Source organism: Polyodon spathula, chromosome 5, assembly GCF_017654505.1.
Source record: "Polyodon spathula isolate WHYD16114869_AA chromosome 5, ASM1765450v1, whole genome shotgun sequence".
NCBI classification, from domain to species: domain Eukaryota; kingdom Metazoa; phylum Chordata; class Actinopteri; order Acipenseriformes; family Polyodontidae; genus Polyodon; species Polyodon spathula.
Window position 1 is genome coordinate 40101996 of NC_054538.1, and position 18993 is coordinate 40120988.

The 18993-nt window shown below is 38.2% G+C and overlaps 1 protein-coding gene across 1 annotated transcript; it reads right to left on the reverse strand.

Moving 5' to 3' along the window:
• Positions 1-5090: 5090 nt before the first annotated feature.
• Positions 5091-18757, reverse strand: LOC121315291 (protein RD3-like). Its single transcript, XM_041249332.1, has 3 exons — positions 18672-18757; positions 11720-12018; positions 5091-6194 (listed from the first exon to the last, which is right to left on the reverse strand). The coding sequence occupies exons 2-3, from the start codon at positions 12013-12015 to the stop codon at positions 5891-5893; spliced, it is 600 nt and encodes a 199-aa protein (XP_041105266.1). The 5' UTR covers positions 12016-12018; positions 18672-18757; the 3' UTR covers positions 5091-5890.
• Between the last annotated feature and the right edge of the window lie 236 nt (positions 18758-18993).

An 18993-nucleotide genomic window follows, 5' to 3' on the forward strand; every position in this document is an offset into this window, starting at 1 on the left:
TTGGCAATTTTGATGCCAATTTGTGAAAAGATAAAACATTTGAATTGTAGTTAAACATACATAATATGCATGTTACAATAACATCCTGTTTATTACAGATAGGTTTACATTTTTACAAAAGTCCCAAGAAAGATAAGGCTAATGTGAACCAGGAGTCTCTTGTATATAAAAATAAAATAAAAAGGGCAATAATTTCTGTTGTCTGGTCTACATTTAGAAATGCATGCATTTATCAATGTTTAAATCTCTAACTTATGTTTTCAATAACCGCAACATTTCCAAAAAAATTAGTTGCGCTTAAATCCTGTTGTTATTTTTTGTCGCATATTGATAAAGCATATTTGTCTCTATTATACATATTACTATATTAATCATTTGTTAGTGGCGATGAGATGCAAACGCACCCATTTCGAAAGCTTTTTAAGTCCCTCACTGTATTTGATAACTGCATTATTTACATTGTCCTGCTTATCTTTTATGGTACAGTATTTAAACATATGATTTTGTATTATTGTTTCCATCTTTTTTGAGTTGCAAAAAAATAAATAAAAAAAAAACAATTTTGAATACTGTAGGCTACCACTATAACCACTTCTGTACACCTGCAGAATAGATTGCTGAGAGGTGCAGAGGAGCAGGCAGAGATGTACAGTAGAAAAGGTAAATTGCTTATAACATTATTGATTTAAGTCCTACGTGTCCATGTTTAGCCCTCAATTTCTAATTTTAGAATGACACAAACATGAAACTGCAGCAATATATGGGTGCAGTATAAAACATTCTCTTCCAACACATATTTAATACATACATTGTTTACTTGTTACCGGCTTTGGTACAGTATTGGAAAAAATTTGTTATATTTGTTTTCCATCTTCTTGGTGTTGAAAAACATGTAGCTCCTCTTGACTTAGTAAAGCAGCTGAGAGTGGCAACAAGCAATTAGAAGTAAATATACCTCAATCTACAGGGCCTTGACAACAGAGCTGGTTGTGTCCTTTCTTATTTTTCTAGGTTTGGTTTGTTATGTATGTTATCTTTGCCCTTTTTTGTTTGTTTTTCTATGAATAATGCGACTGAACATTTGAAGCAAAGCTATGTGTTTACTTTATATTTGTGTTTATTCATTTTTCAATCCATTACTCTTTTTTAAGGGACTTAAAGGTTCTGACTGGAAATGTGCTGACTGGTACAGCATAGCCTGTTTACATTTCCATTGAACATTGCTTTTACATTTAACTTGTATTTCTGCAACCCTTCATCAATCCACCACTGTGCAGTCCAATTGATTATACTTGACTGCAAGCCTAGCCACAACTCGTAGCCACCTGTAAAGTTAAACACATGGTAAACACCTTTTATGAATACAGCTCTCGGTTTTTAATAGGGTTGGCCATGCTCCGGCTCCAGAGCACTGGAGCCAGCTCCGAGGCCTGGAGCCGGAGTGGAGCTTGCCAGTTTTCTGAGCTGAGCACCGGAGCCAGGACGGAGCTGGAGCTGGAGATGCTAGTGCCCGAGCAGAGCTGGAGCTGGGGATGCTGGCACCTGAGCAGAACTGGAGCTGGGGATGCTAGAGCTGGGGATGCCGGAGCCCGAGCAGGGCTGGAGCTGGGGATGCCGGAGCCCGAGCAGGGCTGGAGCTGGGGATGCTGGCACCCGAGCAGAGCTGGAGCTGGGGATGCTGACACCTGAGCAGAACTGGAGCTGGGGATGCTAGAGCTGGGGATGCTGACACCTGAGCAGGGCTGGAGCTGGGGATGCTGGATCCCGAGCAGAGCTGAAGCTGGGGATGCTGGAACCTGAGCAGAACTGGAGCTGGGGATGCTAGAGCTGGGGATGCTGGCACCTGAGCAGGGCTGGAGCTGGGGATGCTGGAGCCCGAGCAGAACTGGAGCTGGGGATGCTGGAGCCCGAACAGAACTGGAGCTGGGGATGCTGGCACCCGAGTAGAGCTAGAGCTGGGGATGCTGGAGCCCGAGCAGAGCTGGAGCACTCCGGAGCTGAGGTTCTGGAGCAGCCCCACTATTTCCTGCCTTTCACATTTAAAAAAATGTCTCCTGAATTATTCAGTTTAAACATTTAAATTAACAAAATAAATAAGCATAAGGCATACTAGTTACTGCTGGAACGCACATGGTATTTTCTGTTGAGATATCTGTTCAGGATCCAGACATGCATTTGAATTTGTTGATTTGCAAAATATTATCAAAATCATTATATGTAACACTGTTGAAAAGTTAAAAAATATCCTAGAAGTAAGAAAGGCCTTACTTTACCTTTGTGAATTAATTACAAAACAAAGGTTGCCATACAGTCGTTACGGTTAAGAAATATATATATATATATATATATATATATATATATATATATATATAATATATATATATATTGTATGCTAAAATGCATTTATGTAAAATACAAAGTAGACCATGTATATGTTTAAATAATTTGAGCTATTGCAACTTCACATGTGTAGAGATCACTATATATATATATATATATATATATATATATATATATATATATATATATATATATATATATATATATATATATATAATATATTATAAGATATATATAGGTATTTTTCCCATATATAATTTAATCTGTTGCCATAGGCAAGTTTGTTTTATTGCATAAAGGAGTAAAGACAGTTAACCATAGTTTTAGATTGACTGTGTATTGTATTTCTGGGAAGTTTACCAGATATTTTTTTTTTTCTGTCAATTGTATCAATTCTGACTGACACAGATATTTTTTGTTCCCTTCAAATACATGTAAAAAAAAAAAACACTCAATTATTATATATTTTTTCTTTATTGAAATGTATTTTACTGTACAGTTAACTGCATTAACTATTACACGAGAATTATGAGAATTGACCATAAAAAACTTTGTATTATTAATAATAATAATAATAATATTAATAATAATAATAATACAGACTACTAAATATTACAACCCTCCTACAATTATTATGCATATTATATAGACATGTGTAAGCAATCAGTGGGAAACAGATATTTCAATTACTTTTATATAGTATATAAACCTGCAAAACAATTATTGAAAATGCTGTTCAAAAAAGAATTTACCACAAAAGCACTTCAAGGTGGCCATTGCTTTTCCTTGCAATTTTTTAATTTTAGTTTAATTTTTGTAAAGTTGCCTCACAAATTAACCAAAAGTGATTATATTTTGGTAAATGTGGCCTATAAACTCCCTAACATCTTCCAAATAAAATACTAAGGGCCTCATGCACTAAACAACAGTAACCAGTTTACCACCCAGTAAAGCCATCACTGCAGGCTTTGTACACCTGTTACATTCACTAACCAGCGGCAAATGACTTTGCATGTGAAATGAATGTGCGAGTCATTTACATACAATTAATAATGGTAATCCATGGAAATGTATTCAAGTTCTCTCCCCTAATATCACGAGGGAGGGACTTGATATAAAAACCATATTCCTACTTAAAGGTGCTAACTTTCCTAAGTGTCTCAGCGAGTGTTAAGTTTACCGTTTATTGAAACCAGGCAGTGTCTGTCTAAATCACAATATAAATAGAGCAGACCACAAGTAGTGCTGTGTGGGAAACATGATAAACGCGTATATTTGCTTTCAGGTATTTAATCCACAGAACACTACAAATAAAATGTCAAGTATAGGCTACATAGGATGTATTTAGTTGGTTTTGTGTATTTAGAGGGCAACATTCTAATATACGGAGTTGTAATACTGTACATAATTATATGATTCTGAAAATGCAACTTACCAAAAGATGAGTGCATGTGAACTTTATTACATAATCATTCCCTTTATTCCAATTCCAAACAGTGTTGCTTTCTCAATGCAAGATGTATTGCAGGAATACGCAGTGCTGTATAAAATACCATGATGTACTGTATTTTTTTTTTATGACTTTATACTGCCGAAACTGCCAAGAGACAGTTGTGCTCTTTTAACACATCAATTACATTTCAATTCAAATCCGATCATCGGTTTTACTGCTATCATGAAAAGGTCAAAAAGAGAGAATGGGCTTGGTATTTGATGAGCTTGACCTGGAGTTCAAAAGTCAAAGGTTTCCCACAGTCGTCGTATATGCCTTGATCTACCCGTGTGACAATGACTGCCGAAAATGATTTAGTGTTTAAAAATGAAAGGATCATTTTAGTCACTCCCTGCTTTGCAGGCTGCAGATAATTGCAGAAAGCATACACAGTGTGATCTTTTTTTCTTGCATCCCTAGTTAGTTCAAGAGATTATATTTTAGCAACTATAAATTGCAAGAAATAAATCATGTTTTCTGTTGTTGTGAAATGCAGGATTTTCCAATTTTGCTCTTTATTTTAATTTTTGGGGGTCCAATAGAGTGTACTGCGTCAGAAAGAAATTTCATAGGCCCAAGAAAAAATGTTAATATACACATTGAGAAAAATAACTGGAGCTTACTGACACGCCATTGCTTTCTACACTCTTCTAGAAGACAATGGAGTAGAAAGAAAATAAACATTGAAATACCCTTTTTTCTCAACCAAAAGTAAAATATCATGAACGGTGACAAACATTACATCTCTGGGAGCAGTGTGGAGCTGCACCGAAGCGTCTCCAGGGCAGGAGCAGGGGTTGCTGGAGCCAGCTTGGAGCAGGGTGTCTCCCTCAGCTCTGGAGCCAGCCTGGAGCAGGGGGTCTCCTTCAGCTCTGGAGCCAGCCTAGAGCAGGGGGTCTCCCTCAGCTCTGGAGCCAGCCTGGAGCAGATGCTCTCCTTCAGCTCTGGAGCCAGCCTGGAGCAGGGGGTCTCCCTCAGCTCTGGAGCCAGCCTGGAGCAGGGGGGTCTCCCTCAGTTCTGGAGCCGGCCTGGGGGTCCCAATCCCTCAGCTCTGGAGCCAGCCTGGAGCAGGGGGGTCTCAGCTCTGGAGCCAGCCTGGAGCAGGGGGTCTCCCTCAGCTCTGGAGCCAGCCTGGAGCAGGGGGTCTCCCTCAGCTCTGGAGCCAGCCTGGAGCAGGGGGTCTCCCTCAGCTCTGGAGCCAGCCTGGAGCTGGAGTTGAGCCAAAGGAGCCACTCCGGAGATGGAGCTAGCAAAGCCAGAGCATGGCCAACCATACTTTTTAACCATAAACATCTTTAACCAGGCAACAAAAAAATGTGCTTCATGTTTAAATACAAAATTGTGAAATGTCTGGCATTGAGATTGTAAGGACCTAGAAATGTAGATTATTTAAAAAGAACATTCTAAAAACAAAATACATAAATTGATCACACTTTCTGCCTCCTCATTAACGCAAGGGATTGTTATCTGCTTGTCATTAATGTATACCTGATTCACAAGCCAGTATCTATTAACGCCATTACTTTTCTATCACATTACAAATAAATAAATACATAATACATTATTAAATAAAAAGGTTTATAAAGCCCTAATATTCTCTTTGGATAAATAGGTTTTACCTGATTTAGTTCTGAGCTCTGTTCACTCCGAGGTTGATATTATAGCAAAAGACCACTTCTTAAAGTCAGACTTTCAACTCCTTCTAATGACTGCTTTAAAAAGTCTATCATTAGCTTTAGCAACATTTTCATTACTATAGTAGTTCACTGTAGTATTACATGAAAAAACAGACAAGGTAAACACAAATAACTGGGGTTAAACATTGAAAGACCATTGTAAATCACTGTAAATAAATAGTAAAGCATAGATCAAACCAATCAATGCTTTTACTAATTTCCTTGTCTAACCACTATGGCTTTAGTCACCATTTAACACCAAGTGGTTCTTAAGAAGATGATCATATAGACAAAATATATTTTTAAGGTACTGGACAAAGTATTAAAGATACAGAGAGGTAGGTGAAGCAAGTATGCCATAAAGGAGATATGCCCATGCCCATCAAAACCCCTTTGAGTGCGTAAATTCCGGCATGCTCCATACACTCTTGTTCACCTCACTTGTACCCTTCTCCACATCCTCAGAAACTGTCTTGATGATGTCACTGCTGAAAGGGTATATCCTCACTTTGGATTTGAAGGTCATTAAGGACAGGCTCATTGACCGCTTACTGTTCCACTGCCTGGTCAGCCTCTTAACCTCTTCCTCCTCCTTGAGCTTTTCAATAGAATCCTGAAGAACGGTATGGAAGAGCTGTGACACCTCCTGGACTTCAGGCTCATACTCTGTCACAAGTTGCCGGAACCTGAGATAAAATCAAGCAAAATATTCAACTTATAGTTACTTCTGGTGATGAATGGATGAACTCTCCTACTCAACCATATCAGATGTTTTTTTGTTTTGTTCTTTTTTCCCCAAAGGATGGGATCAATAAGGCTGGTTTATGCCCCTGAAATATAGATGAAAGTGAATGAGTGAATGTTCTGCGACATGATCTATAGAGTTGGTGTAAAGTGAAATCTATATTAACCACCTGACGACCAAACTTTGGCATGTGAGAGGAATGTAATTCTGCTTATTTTAAGGTTCTTGGTTATCCTCCATTTCCCCCCAATTTAAATTTGTTTCTGTTTTCAAAACTGCTAACCTTATCAATGTGACTATTTCACTTTTGTTTACGTAGATAATAGAAAGTTAGTATAGGCTATACATGGGAAGATATGCTGATTCTTCAGTGGCTCTTCTCGTAATGAAGGTTAGATGTCTAAATACAAGCTTACCTAGTAGCTAACAATCAAACCATTATTAAAGTCTGCTACATCTGCTTATTTGCCCATTGTGACTTAAACTGACAACACAGAAATAACAAATTAATCAGTCCTGTGCAGGCAGGATGTTTGCACAAAAGTCTGTGCTTCATATCACACGTGTTTCAATGTAAATAACCATTCTGCTAGGAGGATTTTTAAAAAACATTATATTATCCTTAAATTGGACTAAGGTTATTCATCAGTGCATCAGTAAAAATCAACCAAAACATGACAAAAGAAAAACCCATAGGCAGTAATAATTGTCCTTAGCATTACACAAATCCTGTTTGAATAAACCAGCCACTAACTTTTTTACAGTTTCACTTCTGCTCAACATAGGCAGCCAAGTTGATAAGCCTATTTTAGTAGCATTTATTACAATAACATTTGAGAACAGACTGTGCAACTCTGTTATAAAGAGAATCTCACAAGGTGTTCTGTAAATGGTATCACTAATCCAGATACTGTAGAACCATCTGTCTGAAAGCCTTATCCTTTTGTTGGCCAGCATTTTTATGACTCCATCACTGGCTGGTGAGTTAGTGATTGAGTTATTTATATGGGTAGCATGAGTCAATGACTCATCATACAAATGACGCATCACTTGTGCTAAAAATAAAATATATCAATATGAACAGTACCATTAGTAAATAACATTTTATTTATATTGCCTTATTTTAGCTTATTGCATTTGCTGTACATACTGTATTTAAAAAGGTTGTTTTCTGTTTAATCTAAAATGTTATAAAACAAAGCACACACACACACACACACACACACACACACATACACGTGGTCCTGGAGAGCCCTAATCCTGTAGGTTTTATAAGTGTCTTTATGTCACCAATAGCTAAAGATCTGGAACACATGTTACTTTTAACTAATTAAGCCAGTAATTGTTTCAATTACTGAGTGCTCGGTAGAAATGAAAACCTCAAGACCCTTATACAATACAATGAAAATAAGAATAAATAAAGCAGGCACACTACACACCACAAAACAATTTAAATGTTATATGTCACACAAATTATTGGTATAGGTAATACAACAATTAACAAACTGGTGAGCAAAAGGTCCAACCAGGTAAACTAATTTGACAGGGTGAAAGTGAATTAAGTAGACATCAAAGCATTATACTTTAAAACTTAATATGACCGAAGCACTCTGGTCTGGAGCTTTAAAATGGTCCACAGCAATCTGCTCTGAGGTGAATTAACTAGAATATCTCTTCAACAAAAAGAGTTTTAAAAACTTGCAGTATCTTCACACAAATGCTGCATTAAGACTACAGAACCCTAACGTCACACAGCAGCACTGATACAATATTAGAAAGAGTACCTGAACTGCATGAAGCCACTAATCTACTCATGCTTTTTATTATTCCATATTTAACTATAAATTATGAAAATGAAAACAAAATTATACAGAGACTGCATATATAAAATAACATATTGTTTTTTTTACATATTAAGATGAGGTCATCTGTATTCGTCTAAGCATCTGTGCATCAGCTTTTCCTGTTATCAAGCTCTGCCAAACAGGAGGGCTAAGCCTGCTAAACAATTGATTAAGAGAGACAGACCTTTGCCAACTAAAGCCACTTAACTTCTACGACACTTCACTTCAGTTTTTAAATGGGCAATCAACTCTATTAGTCTTAGCTGCTATTAGTCTTTTATGCAGATCTTGACTTCCAATGTTCTTATACAGACCATGGAATACATGCACAATAAAAGAAATACAATTACTGTACATTGTAATAATACACTTTTACTAAGATGCCAAAATTACCATTCATGCCACAATCCCAATTTCATGGTTCTGTGCTGAGGGAACATTTCAATGGTATTCCATATGGTATGAACCAATAAATAGTAACAATTGCAGTTCCATATCAATATCGATGATATTTGTTGCCATTGCTGGGAAGCTGCGACCTGTTATACTAGTAAAATGGTATACCAGTAGTCTTTTTATAAACGTGTAGTATTTAAAGGGTAAAAATGTTTGCATTTTGTTTGGCCTTACAGTTTCTAATGGTTTGTATAGAATTGCTATTATGCTTTAGTTAAATGATGGTGACTATTAAGCCTTGGTGCATGCTCAATTAGACTGGCACAGTTATGAACAGCCAGTGAAGAATAAATAAACAGCTGGGTTTGGTTAAGTGCTGCTGCAGCATAGTAATTGAATTTAAATGTATTCACATTCGGGATGGCCAAAACAGAGGATTCTACAAAGGGCAATAAGCATGTGCATAATGCAGTTAAACATTTTAACTGCTTCATCCACGCCAATGATATGGCACCTGTGACACCTGACAAAATATCGAAATAGCAAAATCAACCAGCCCTCAGTAACTGTATACCTGTTTGTTGTTTTATTTGTTTTTAATTTGTAGACGGACACTCACATACCAAAATAAATTAACCAACCAATAATTTAAAAAAAAATACAATATGGGACTAAAGGTTAGTTAATTTTGGCATCTCTCCATATGGTTAGTCATTTTCTTCTTTTTTTTAACTTTTATTCAATTTCCAAATATGATTTTTTAAAGCCACATAAATCTCCATAACTATTATAAAATTGTAACATTCTGATGCCCTACAATTTTTTTGTGAATTAAATGTAAAAGTACAAAGGCTTTCTCTGCCTTTTGAAAAACACATTGTACAGTATTCTGTGATATACAGTAGATGCAGACCATTTCAGTTTCTATTTTTTTAATCAATACATTATTAAGACATATACTATAATCTAAACCATTAAGTAAAATAAATATCATTGGCTTCATTACATAAAAAACATATTCATTAATTTATGTCTGGGGCTGGATGTAAATCACCTTCTGAGTAAAGAATACAATGTGGTCCTGCTACATGAAGTAATTTCAAATCTCCAGAAGTACATACTCTAATCTATAAATAAATACCAAAAAGCGTTGTGCATTAATTTTGAGGCAATGCTTATTCTTAACTTTACTTGATTTTGGAGTTTCCTTTCAATTTTTCAGTGATAAAAAAATATGTCAGTGAAAGCATTGAGATGGCACAACCAGGAGTTCAAGTCACTGATGAGTTGTTTTATTGAGGACCAAAGGTAAACATGGTATCTGTGATACCATGACAACCAAAAACACACAGTATGCTTGCATAGACTATAAGGACTTTTGTTTTCCAGGAGGGTTAACCCTTTGTAGTCCATTTATTGAGCTCCTGTCAGGCGGTCAGGTCTAATTAGTTTTCACACAAGCTGTTTATTTTACACACGCTGTTTAAAAAGTAATTTTATTCACAGTAAAACAGGTTTAAAATGCACTGCATATAAAAATGACACTCATTACTGCATCTCCAGCCCTGCCCCACTTCTTGTTCGCTGTATTTATCACATATCTCTTCATAGTCTTGCATACTGATAAATCATCTCCTGATCACTCGATTTATCACCAAACTCCTCAATAATGCTATCCAAGTCATTATTTTATTACTATAACATCTCAAAAAGCTCTGCAAATGTCTGAGATATTCTTTGAGCGCTGGATGCGGAAGCAGCTATCTTGTTTGTTTATGTCTGTGGTGAAGGGACTATGCGTATTGCTCAGATCCGCCTCCTGCATTTTTTTTTTTTTGGCTTCTCTCGGCCTCTCTCAGCCGTTGAAAGCTTTTCTTGGCTTTCTCCAGAGAAAAACCAACTAGGGACCTGTGTATGATGCCTTTGGAAAGGAAAAATTGTAATGTTGGACCTGGTCCGACACAGGACCGCAAAGGATTAATGTAAAACAATTAACAATACATGAAGCGGAAAACAATTAACATTGAGCCTTGGTTATGCTATTAGCTGGCATGCATATTATTAATATTATTTATTTATTTATTTATTTATAACCTACACATCTCTGGAAACAATGAATTGGTTTAATCTGCCCTGTGTTCATAAGGCAATATAATGAAACCTTACTGTACACAACTGTTCAAATAAACAATATGAAATGACAAAATGTCAGCTGCAGGAAACTAATCCTCATCAGATTTTCTTTTGGATTTTAAAATATATCAGATTTTAAAACTGTAGTTTCTAAGTCTTCATTCTGAAATTGTTTTTCATCTACCATGACACCTTGACCAGGATCTGAAATGATCCCTGTAACTGACATATATTAGCTGGAATGAAGCCAGACATTAACTATAAAAATGTACAGTAGTATCATCATGGAAAAAAGTATATATTAATTAAATGTACCTTCATATAAAATTACTGATCTATACATACCTATAACCCAAGCCTATGAAGGGCCTTCTTACATGTCTTTCTAATAAGAAAATACAGACATCATTAGCATTACTCCAAGAAGAATTTCTGATAGTGATATCAGACTGAAGCTTTGAGTTTGTGAGACATTAACCCACTGTGGTTAGCTAAACCAGGATAAAAAACAGTTAAACCCAAATCCTGTTCTGGAAACAGTTTTAAATCTACTTCAGTAATTGCCCACAAACCTCTCCCACCCCTTCCTCTACAAGCAGATTTATTCAGGTTTCAGCAAAGTGCTCAAAACAAAGCTCTTTTGTGCACATCTCATTTAAAACAGTTCCTGCGCAGTGAGCGCAGTGCTCAGCAGCAACACATCTGATGCACTGGGCAGTTGGGTAGAGTGTTAATGTTGGTGAAAATGAGAGTACAGTTGATGGTTGATGGTGGACGGCTGGTCTTAGTATTGGTGTAGTTGATGTTAAAGAGAGTTTTTGCTGTTTACTTGAAAGTGGCTGCTCAGTCTTAAGCCACAACAAGGTATATTTAAAGGTGTTTGCATTGTTTTGTTTCTTTATTTTGGCCACTGTGCCTCTGTTTCTGTGTTCCTGTGTTTTGTTTGTTTTTGTGTTTTATTACTAAAAATGTGCAATAACGCTTACATTTGAAGCTTCTGTGTCTGTCTCACTTCCTGGTAGTACTAGTCTTGTCAGTGACACTGTCCTGTTCACAGGACCCTAGTACAAAGGCAAAAGCAATTTTAAGTTACCTGAGTATCACTGGGCCACAGTAAGAGGGGTGTATTTTGGCACAGGCATTCTCTAGCTCCAGTCTCTCCCCTGGTGGGATGTCATAAGTGTTCTTGGAATAGCTGACCAGCCAGCTGTAATCGACTCCAGTTTTGATCCTGCGGTACTCGATGTCTCGCTCCCGCTGCAGCTTCTCAGCCTGTTTGATCTGCCAGTTGAGCTCCATCATCAGCATCTCGGACACTGTGTCTGCAGGGCTCCTCTGGGTGTGCCTGTAGTAGGGCTCGTTCCACCTGAACCACGATGCTAGGGCCATGGTCTACAAGAAGTAAAAGTAAATTTGTTTCAAAAAAGAAGAGAATAGCATTCAAATTGTGTTATCTGCTGCTCAGAACTAGGTGTTAAAACATATGCCTTCTCTCACCAAAACAATCTTCAATGGCTGTGGCACTATTAAAGATTGGCTCTGTTCAATGCTAGCATAACTCCAGCTACAAGGATATGAGTCATTGGTAATTGTACCACAGCAGTTTCATTTTCCTATGTTGACATACCAGTGGTATCACAGTGATATGAGCCAATAGACACTGGTTATCCATTTTAGTACCATTGTACAGTATTAGTACCAGTTTGTAACCATACTGGTGTAAAGTGTGAAAATCCCTCACAGATTATCCCTGGGTACATTCTGGGGCCTCCCAGAATCCACCCTGGGGTCATTTCTGGAATACACCCTGGGGTAGATTCTGAAGTCTTGTATCTATCCCCTCCTACCAAAATCAACCCCACCTATTAGGAAGAAATATTATTAAACAATAACACATAAGTATAACATGAAACATTTGCTAAATTGATATTGTTGTATGAATTACTGTGAGATAGCATAATAATATAATAGTCTGGTTTGAAATTCCCAAAATAAAATGCATCTTTAATAAATTTTATTTTTGTTCTTTGCTATATTTAAATATATTCTACAGTATATTTAAAATCGTTAAAGGCTTGTAGCTCTTTAAGTACACCTCAATGACAATTCAGTGCTGGGCTTCTCAAGCAGACTGTTAGTCGTGCCACCTTATTCCACAGTGTGGTGTTATTTTGATGCTTCCACGGTCAGAAATAGTACAAATGTGACATAACAGACTTGATCCTTAAACTTGCTAATGTGCTTCCATCTAGCATATTCCTAGTCCCCATGCTACCTGCCAATTTCTGCTGTGTAGGATTTTGAATTAAGCTATAGTTATTTTTAACACTAGAACCGCCATGTGGGTCATTGTGACCCATTTTGCATTTAAAATGTTAATTATTCTTCTGTTGTAAATCGTAATGTCCTTTTTTGACTTTTCCTAAATATATGAATTAAATATCCTGATAGCTTTTGATAGCCAGATTCGCAAAAATTATAAAGTTATAAACAGTTCTACCTAGAACCTCCACGCAGGTCAATGTGACCCATGCATTACAATGCATGTCTTTTTTTAATGTAACATAGGATATTCTATTATTTTTGTAAATGCAACAAACAAGACATCTAGCACACATGTTTTTTTTTTTTTTTTTTCGAAGTCTTTGTTTGTAGACTGATCACGAGACAAAGATTGCTATGATAGTGGATTTGTCAAGATGCCAAGTCAGTGAAAGCCTAGTTGCTTATTTTTTAATGTACCTGGGAAACAAGAATCCTTCACTTTATTCCACAAATGCAACCAGGAATATATCAGAAGGAAATATTTAATCTTGAAAGTAATCATTTTGATTGAATTACAGCAAGCTGCCCTCAGAATGCATACAGCAAACTGAAATGACAGATAGGATAACAACTTATGTGCCTAGAATGAAATGTATTTTATATATTGATATTACTTTTAGAAAAAAGAACAATAATTTGGTTTTGCAGGTTTGTATGTACCAGTTTACATGTGTTTACACAATAGTGTTCAATGGAAATGCATCTGTGTTTACAACACAGCTGTAGTACAGGTACAGTCAGCTGGCAGACGTGTACACTCCTCTATAGAGTACAATGCAGCCATCATACCGGAAATAGTGTTATATTTTATTTTTATGTAGTATTAGAAACAATGATTTCGGTGTTATAGTTTTGTGTGTACATGTACCCGTTTACACCTGTACACGGGTATATGTACATACCCGTTACTTTTGAAATGTGTATTTTATTATATTTTTTCACTGCTTTGTAATTGTGCTGTATATGTGCTCATTATAAAAATAAAGCAGTTTATGTTTAATTTTCCATTTAAACACGGTGTTTCTGTAATGCAAATGTTAGATGTGATGTTCATGAATACAACTTTTTAGTTGTATCTGATAGTATGTCTTTCATTTCCATCACAAAGTAGTTTAAAAATGTATGGGTCAAAGTGACCTGCGTGGCGGTTCTAGGTAGTTCAAAAATCTGGAGGTTCTAGTGTTAAACCTGACACGGTATATATATATAATATATATTATATAATATATAGTATATAGATATATATATATATATATATATATATATATATATATATATACAAAACATTAGGAACATCTTCCTAATATTGAGTTGCACCCCTTTTTGCCCTCAGAACAGCCTCAATTCGTCGGGCATGGACTCTACAACGTGTCGGAAGCATTCCACAGGGATGCTGGCCCATGTTGACTGCAATGCTTTCCACAGTTGTGTCAAGTTGGCTGGAAGTGGATCTCTACTCCGAATAGCTCATTCCTTCTCATCCCATAGATGCTCAATTGGATTGAGATCTGGTGACTGGGCAGGCCACTGCAATAAGCTGAATTCACTGTCATGTTCGTGGAACCATTCCTGGACAATCCTAGCCTTGTGGCATGGGACATTATCCTGCTGAAAAAATCCATTAGCAGACAGATACACTGCTGCCATGAAGGGATGCACCTGATTGGCAATGATGTTCAGATATCCTGTGGCATTCAAACGTTGCTCCACTTTTATCAAGAGACCCAATGTGTGCCATGAAAACACACCCACACCATCACACCACCACCACCAGCCTGCAAAGTTGACACTTGGCATGATGGATGCATGTACTCATGTGGTTTTCTCCATACCCTAGTCCACTCATCAGGGTGAAACACTAGGAACTGGGATTCATCAGACCAGGCAATGTTTTTCCAATCCTCCAGTGTCCAGTGTTTTCGTTCCTTAGCCCACTGCAACCGCAGTTTCTTGAGCTTTGCTGAAAGAAGTGAAACTCTGTTAGGTCGTCGGCTGCCATACTCCATTTGTGTCAAGGTATGATGAGTTGTGCATTCTTTTATGGGTCTTTCGGCACCAATGTTGCACTGGACTGTCACTTGATTAACTGTAGCCTGTGTTGCTCTGCACAATTCGTCTTCTATGGCCTCTTTCATCAATGAGTCGTTTTCGACCACTGGCCTGCCGTTGGCTGGAGGTCCTTTGGGAGGTGAACCATCCTTGATACACACAGGAAACTGTTGAGCCTGAAAAACCCAGCAGCGTTGCAGTTCTTGACACACTGAAACCGGCGCGCCCGGCACCTACTACCGTACCCTGTTCAAAGGCACCTAAATCTTTTGTCTTGCCCATTTACCCTCTGAATGGCACACATACACAATCCATGTCTCAATTGTGTCAAGGCTTAAAAATCCTTCTTTAATCTGTCTCCCCTTCATCTACACTGATTGAAGTGGATTTAACAGGTTACATCAATAAGGGATCATAGCTTTCACCTGGATTCACCTTGTCAGTCTATTTTACAGAAAGATCAGGTGTTCCTAATGTTTTGTACACTCAGTGTATATATTTACATACAGATGTAGTCAAAAGTTTACATACCCCAATAGAAATTTACAATTTCTAGAAATTCCTGAAAAAACAAATAATTATAGGAAAACTCTTTTGTAGCAAAAGTTTTGGTTTTGTGGATGAGGAAAACAGTTACAAGAAATAAACAATTATTTATTTCAGTAATTTTTTTTTTTTTTTTTGGAAAACTCCAAAAATGTTAATTCAAAAGTTTTCACACCCTGACATGGAAAATGAAATTAATAGCTAGTTGAGGCACCTTTAGCAATAATAACCTCTTTTAAACGATTAGGATATTTGTCAATGAGTTTTTGATGTGATTCTTTAGTGATTTTTTGACCATTCTTCAAAGCAAAATTGTTCCAGTTCATTCAAATTCCGAGGACTTCAGTTGTGCACAGCCTTCTTCAGCTAATACCAAAGATTCTCAATCGGATTTAGGCCATTTCAGAACCTTGATTTTATATTTCTTTAACCATTCTGAAGTAGATTTTGATGTGTACTTTGGATCGTTGTCGTGTTGGAACATCCAGTTGTTCTTTAAATCAAGTTTTGTAGTGGATGCTTTCAAATACTGACTACATTATACCATGTATTGGAACATAATGTCCTGTGCCATTAGAGAAAAAACAGCCCCATAGAAGGATATTTCCACCTCCATGCTTGACCTCCACAAAACCTTTGACCAGAACTAATCCATCATTCAAATGCCATTTTGCAAAGTTTAAGCGATTGTCCTTGTGACGTTTATCTGAGTGGCTTTTTCCTTGGCCTGTGACCATTTACACCTTCACCATGCAATACTCGACCTATGGTTGAAATGGAAACCCCAATCCCACTTGCAGCTAATTCACTTTGAATATATGTGGTAGTCAGCCTCAGATTGTTATTAACTTTCTCCACAATTCTTCTACTTGTTCTTGATGAAAGGACCTTCTTTCTTCCAGAAGGAGAGAGCTATGTGACAGTACCATGAGCCTTGTACTTTATGATGATAGAAAAATTGATTGAAATTGGGATTCTCAAATGCTTTAAAACCTGTATACTTCTCCAGCTTTATGACAACAAATAACTTTCTGGCTAAGGTCTTCAGATAGCTGTTTTCTTTTTCCTATAATGACTTAGCAATCATCCTATGCCTAACCCTTTTATACTCTCTGTGACAGAGAGTGAGTGTATCCATTTCATAAATCTTCATCACAACCTGTGAGGACGTGGTATAACAGGAACAGTGTGCCCCAGACTGAATGGGTTGGCAATTCATTCCAGGGAAAGTTGGAAGTCGACCATCCAGAAAAGGAGTGGAGTCACAACACCAGAAGTCATCACCTTAATGCGGTCAGCGATGTGGCAATCATGGATTGGAGGGAAAGCGATTGCACTCTCTACTGAAGGGGGTGTGACTAAGGGTATTTTAGGGGATGTGGTAAAGTAATCTGTTACTTTGTTATGGTTATGAAAAGACCTGTAAAGGAGTAGAAATGAAAACTAACCATGAGTGTTTTTTGTAGTTTTGTCTGTCTATTAAATTGTCACGTTTGTCATTTAGAGACGGCTAATATATCCGGGAGCTGTCGATAAAAGCCAATACCAAACCCAGACTACACTGCACTACTGTTGTCACTGTTATTGTATAAATACGCCACTTGCACTAGGAGCACTCACTATTGTACAGGTGATTGTGTGTGTATAAAGTGTGTGATACTATTATTATTATCATTTCGGGATTGAACCCTGTGGGTTTGACTGGGCATTACACATTAGTGTGTATTGCCAGTCTTATTGTTTAAAGGACTAATAAAAGCTTCCTTTCACCATGGAACTGTGTTGGGTACTGCACTGCATCATCACTACACCTGCGCACTGCAAACCACTTTGCCACACGTGGTGTCAGAGTGGGATGGACGTCACTACGCTATCGCTGCTGCTGGATATGCTGGATAATAAAAGGGAAGCACAGAAGAGGAAAAGAGAGGAGAAGTACATGGCTCTGCTTGAAAGGGTCAGCATAAGAGACGCACCCCATGTACCAACAAGACCCGTGATCACACCTCCTAAAGTGAGAGTGCAGAAAATGACAGCGGAGGGTGACCCGAAAGGATATCTGGTCACCTGTGAGCAGTTGGCTACCACTGCGTCATGGTCTCAGGAGTACTGGACTAGCCAGCTGGGCCCCTGTTTAATCGATGAGGCCCAAGAAGCCTAGCAGGCCATGACCAATGAAGAGGCCAACCATTATGACCTAGTCAAGCAGGCCATCCTCCGACGGGTAAACATCACAGGAGAAACTCATTGGACGCACTTCTGGGAGTACCAGAGGCCACAAGATACCTGCCCCAGGGTGGTTGCCCAACAATTGCATGACCATATGTTCCACTGGCTTAGCCACATTGGGAAATCAGGGGTATAAATGGGCGAAGCCATTGCAAAGAAACAATTCTTCCATGTGGACGACGCCGAGACCCAGGCTTGGATACAGCGCCACAATTCGGACACACTGGAAGATGCAGTCAAACTGGCGGAGGACATTGAGGACTCCTTGATCTCCTCCAAGATCGGCCTATTGACCTCTCCCTCACCACCGAGTAGCAGGGGACCGGCGCCACATTCACAATGAACCCTCCTGGAGCTGGGATCCAGACCCCCAGCTGGAGTAGATGCGATTCCCCTGACCCGTTGCCTTATCAGCAGCGGGACAGATAAATAGCCCCAGTGCCCTCTGCCCCTTCCATCTGATCTAGGTGTGAGTGCACCCCACCACTTTGGTCCCACTGCCAATTATTTCCACTCCCTTTGAACGCATTGCGATGGACATTGTAAGCCCTTTGCTACCTGCTGATTCTGTGTATACACATATTTTAGTAGTGGTGGATTATGCAACGCTATACCCAGAAGCAGTTCCATTGAGGTCTACTTGTGTGCCCGCAATAACCAAGGAATTAGTGCAGATTATATGTAGAGTAGGGATCCCCAAAGAGATATTAACTGATGGAGGAACTAACTTCTTGTCTCAAAGCTTATTCAAAATATTAAAAATACGTTGCATCCGGACATTTGTTTATCATCCACAGATGGACGGCTTGGTGGAACGTTTTAATCAGACCCTGAAGCAGATGCTGAAACGATTTGTGGATCAAGAACAAAAACATTGGGCAATGCTTCTTCCTTACCTCCTTTTTGCAGTGACAAAGGCGCTGCAGACTTCCATAGGGTTTTCCCACTTCGATGGATGACAGCCTCACGACATCCTTGATCTGGCGAGAGAGGGATGGGAAGAGCATAAACGCTCATCCAAAAATGTAGTGAAGCATGTGCTCTACTGAGAAATCACCTAGATTTGGTCGGTCGATTGGCACAGGACAATCTCAAATCAGCTCAGCACTGGCAACAACAACAGTACAAATCACAGCCAGTCTCTGAGGGTAGCCCAGCTGACAGCCAACTTGGGTAAATGTGTGTTTGCCAAATTAGAGACTGAATATTTGGGATTTA

Excerpts from the sequence above, each read along its gene's own strand:
- LOC121315291 (XM_041249332.1), bottom strand. The coding sequence starts at position 12,015 with ATGGCCCTAGCATCGTGGTTCAGGTGGAACGAGCCCTACTACAGGCAC. Across the intron at positions 6,195-11,719 it reads TGTGGCCCAGTGATACTCAG|GTTCCGGCAACTTGTGACAG; the intron begins GTAACTTAAAAT and ends ATTTTATCTCAG.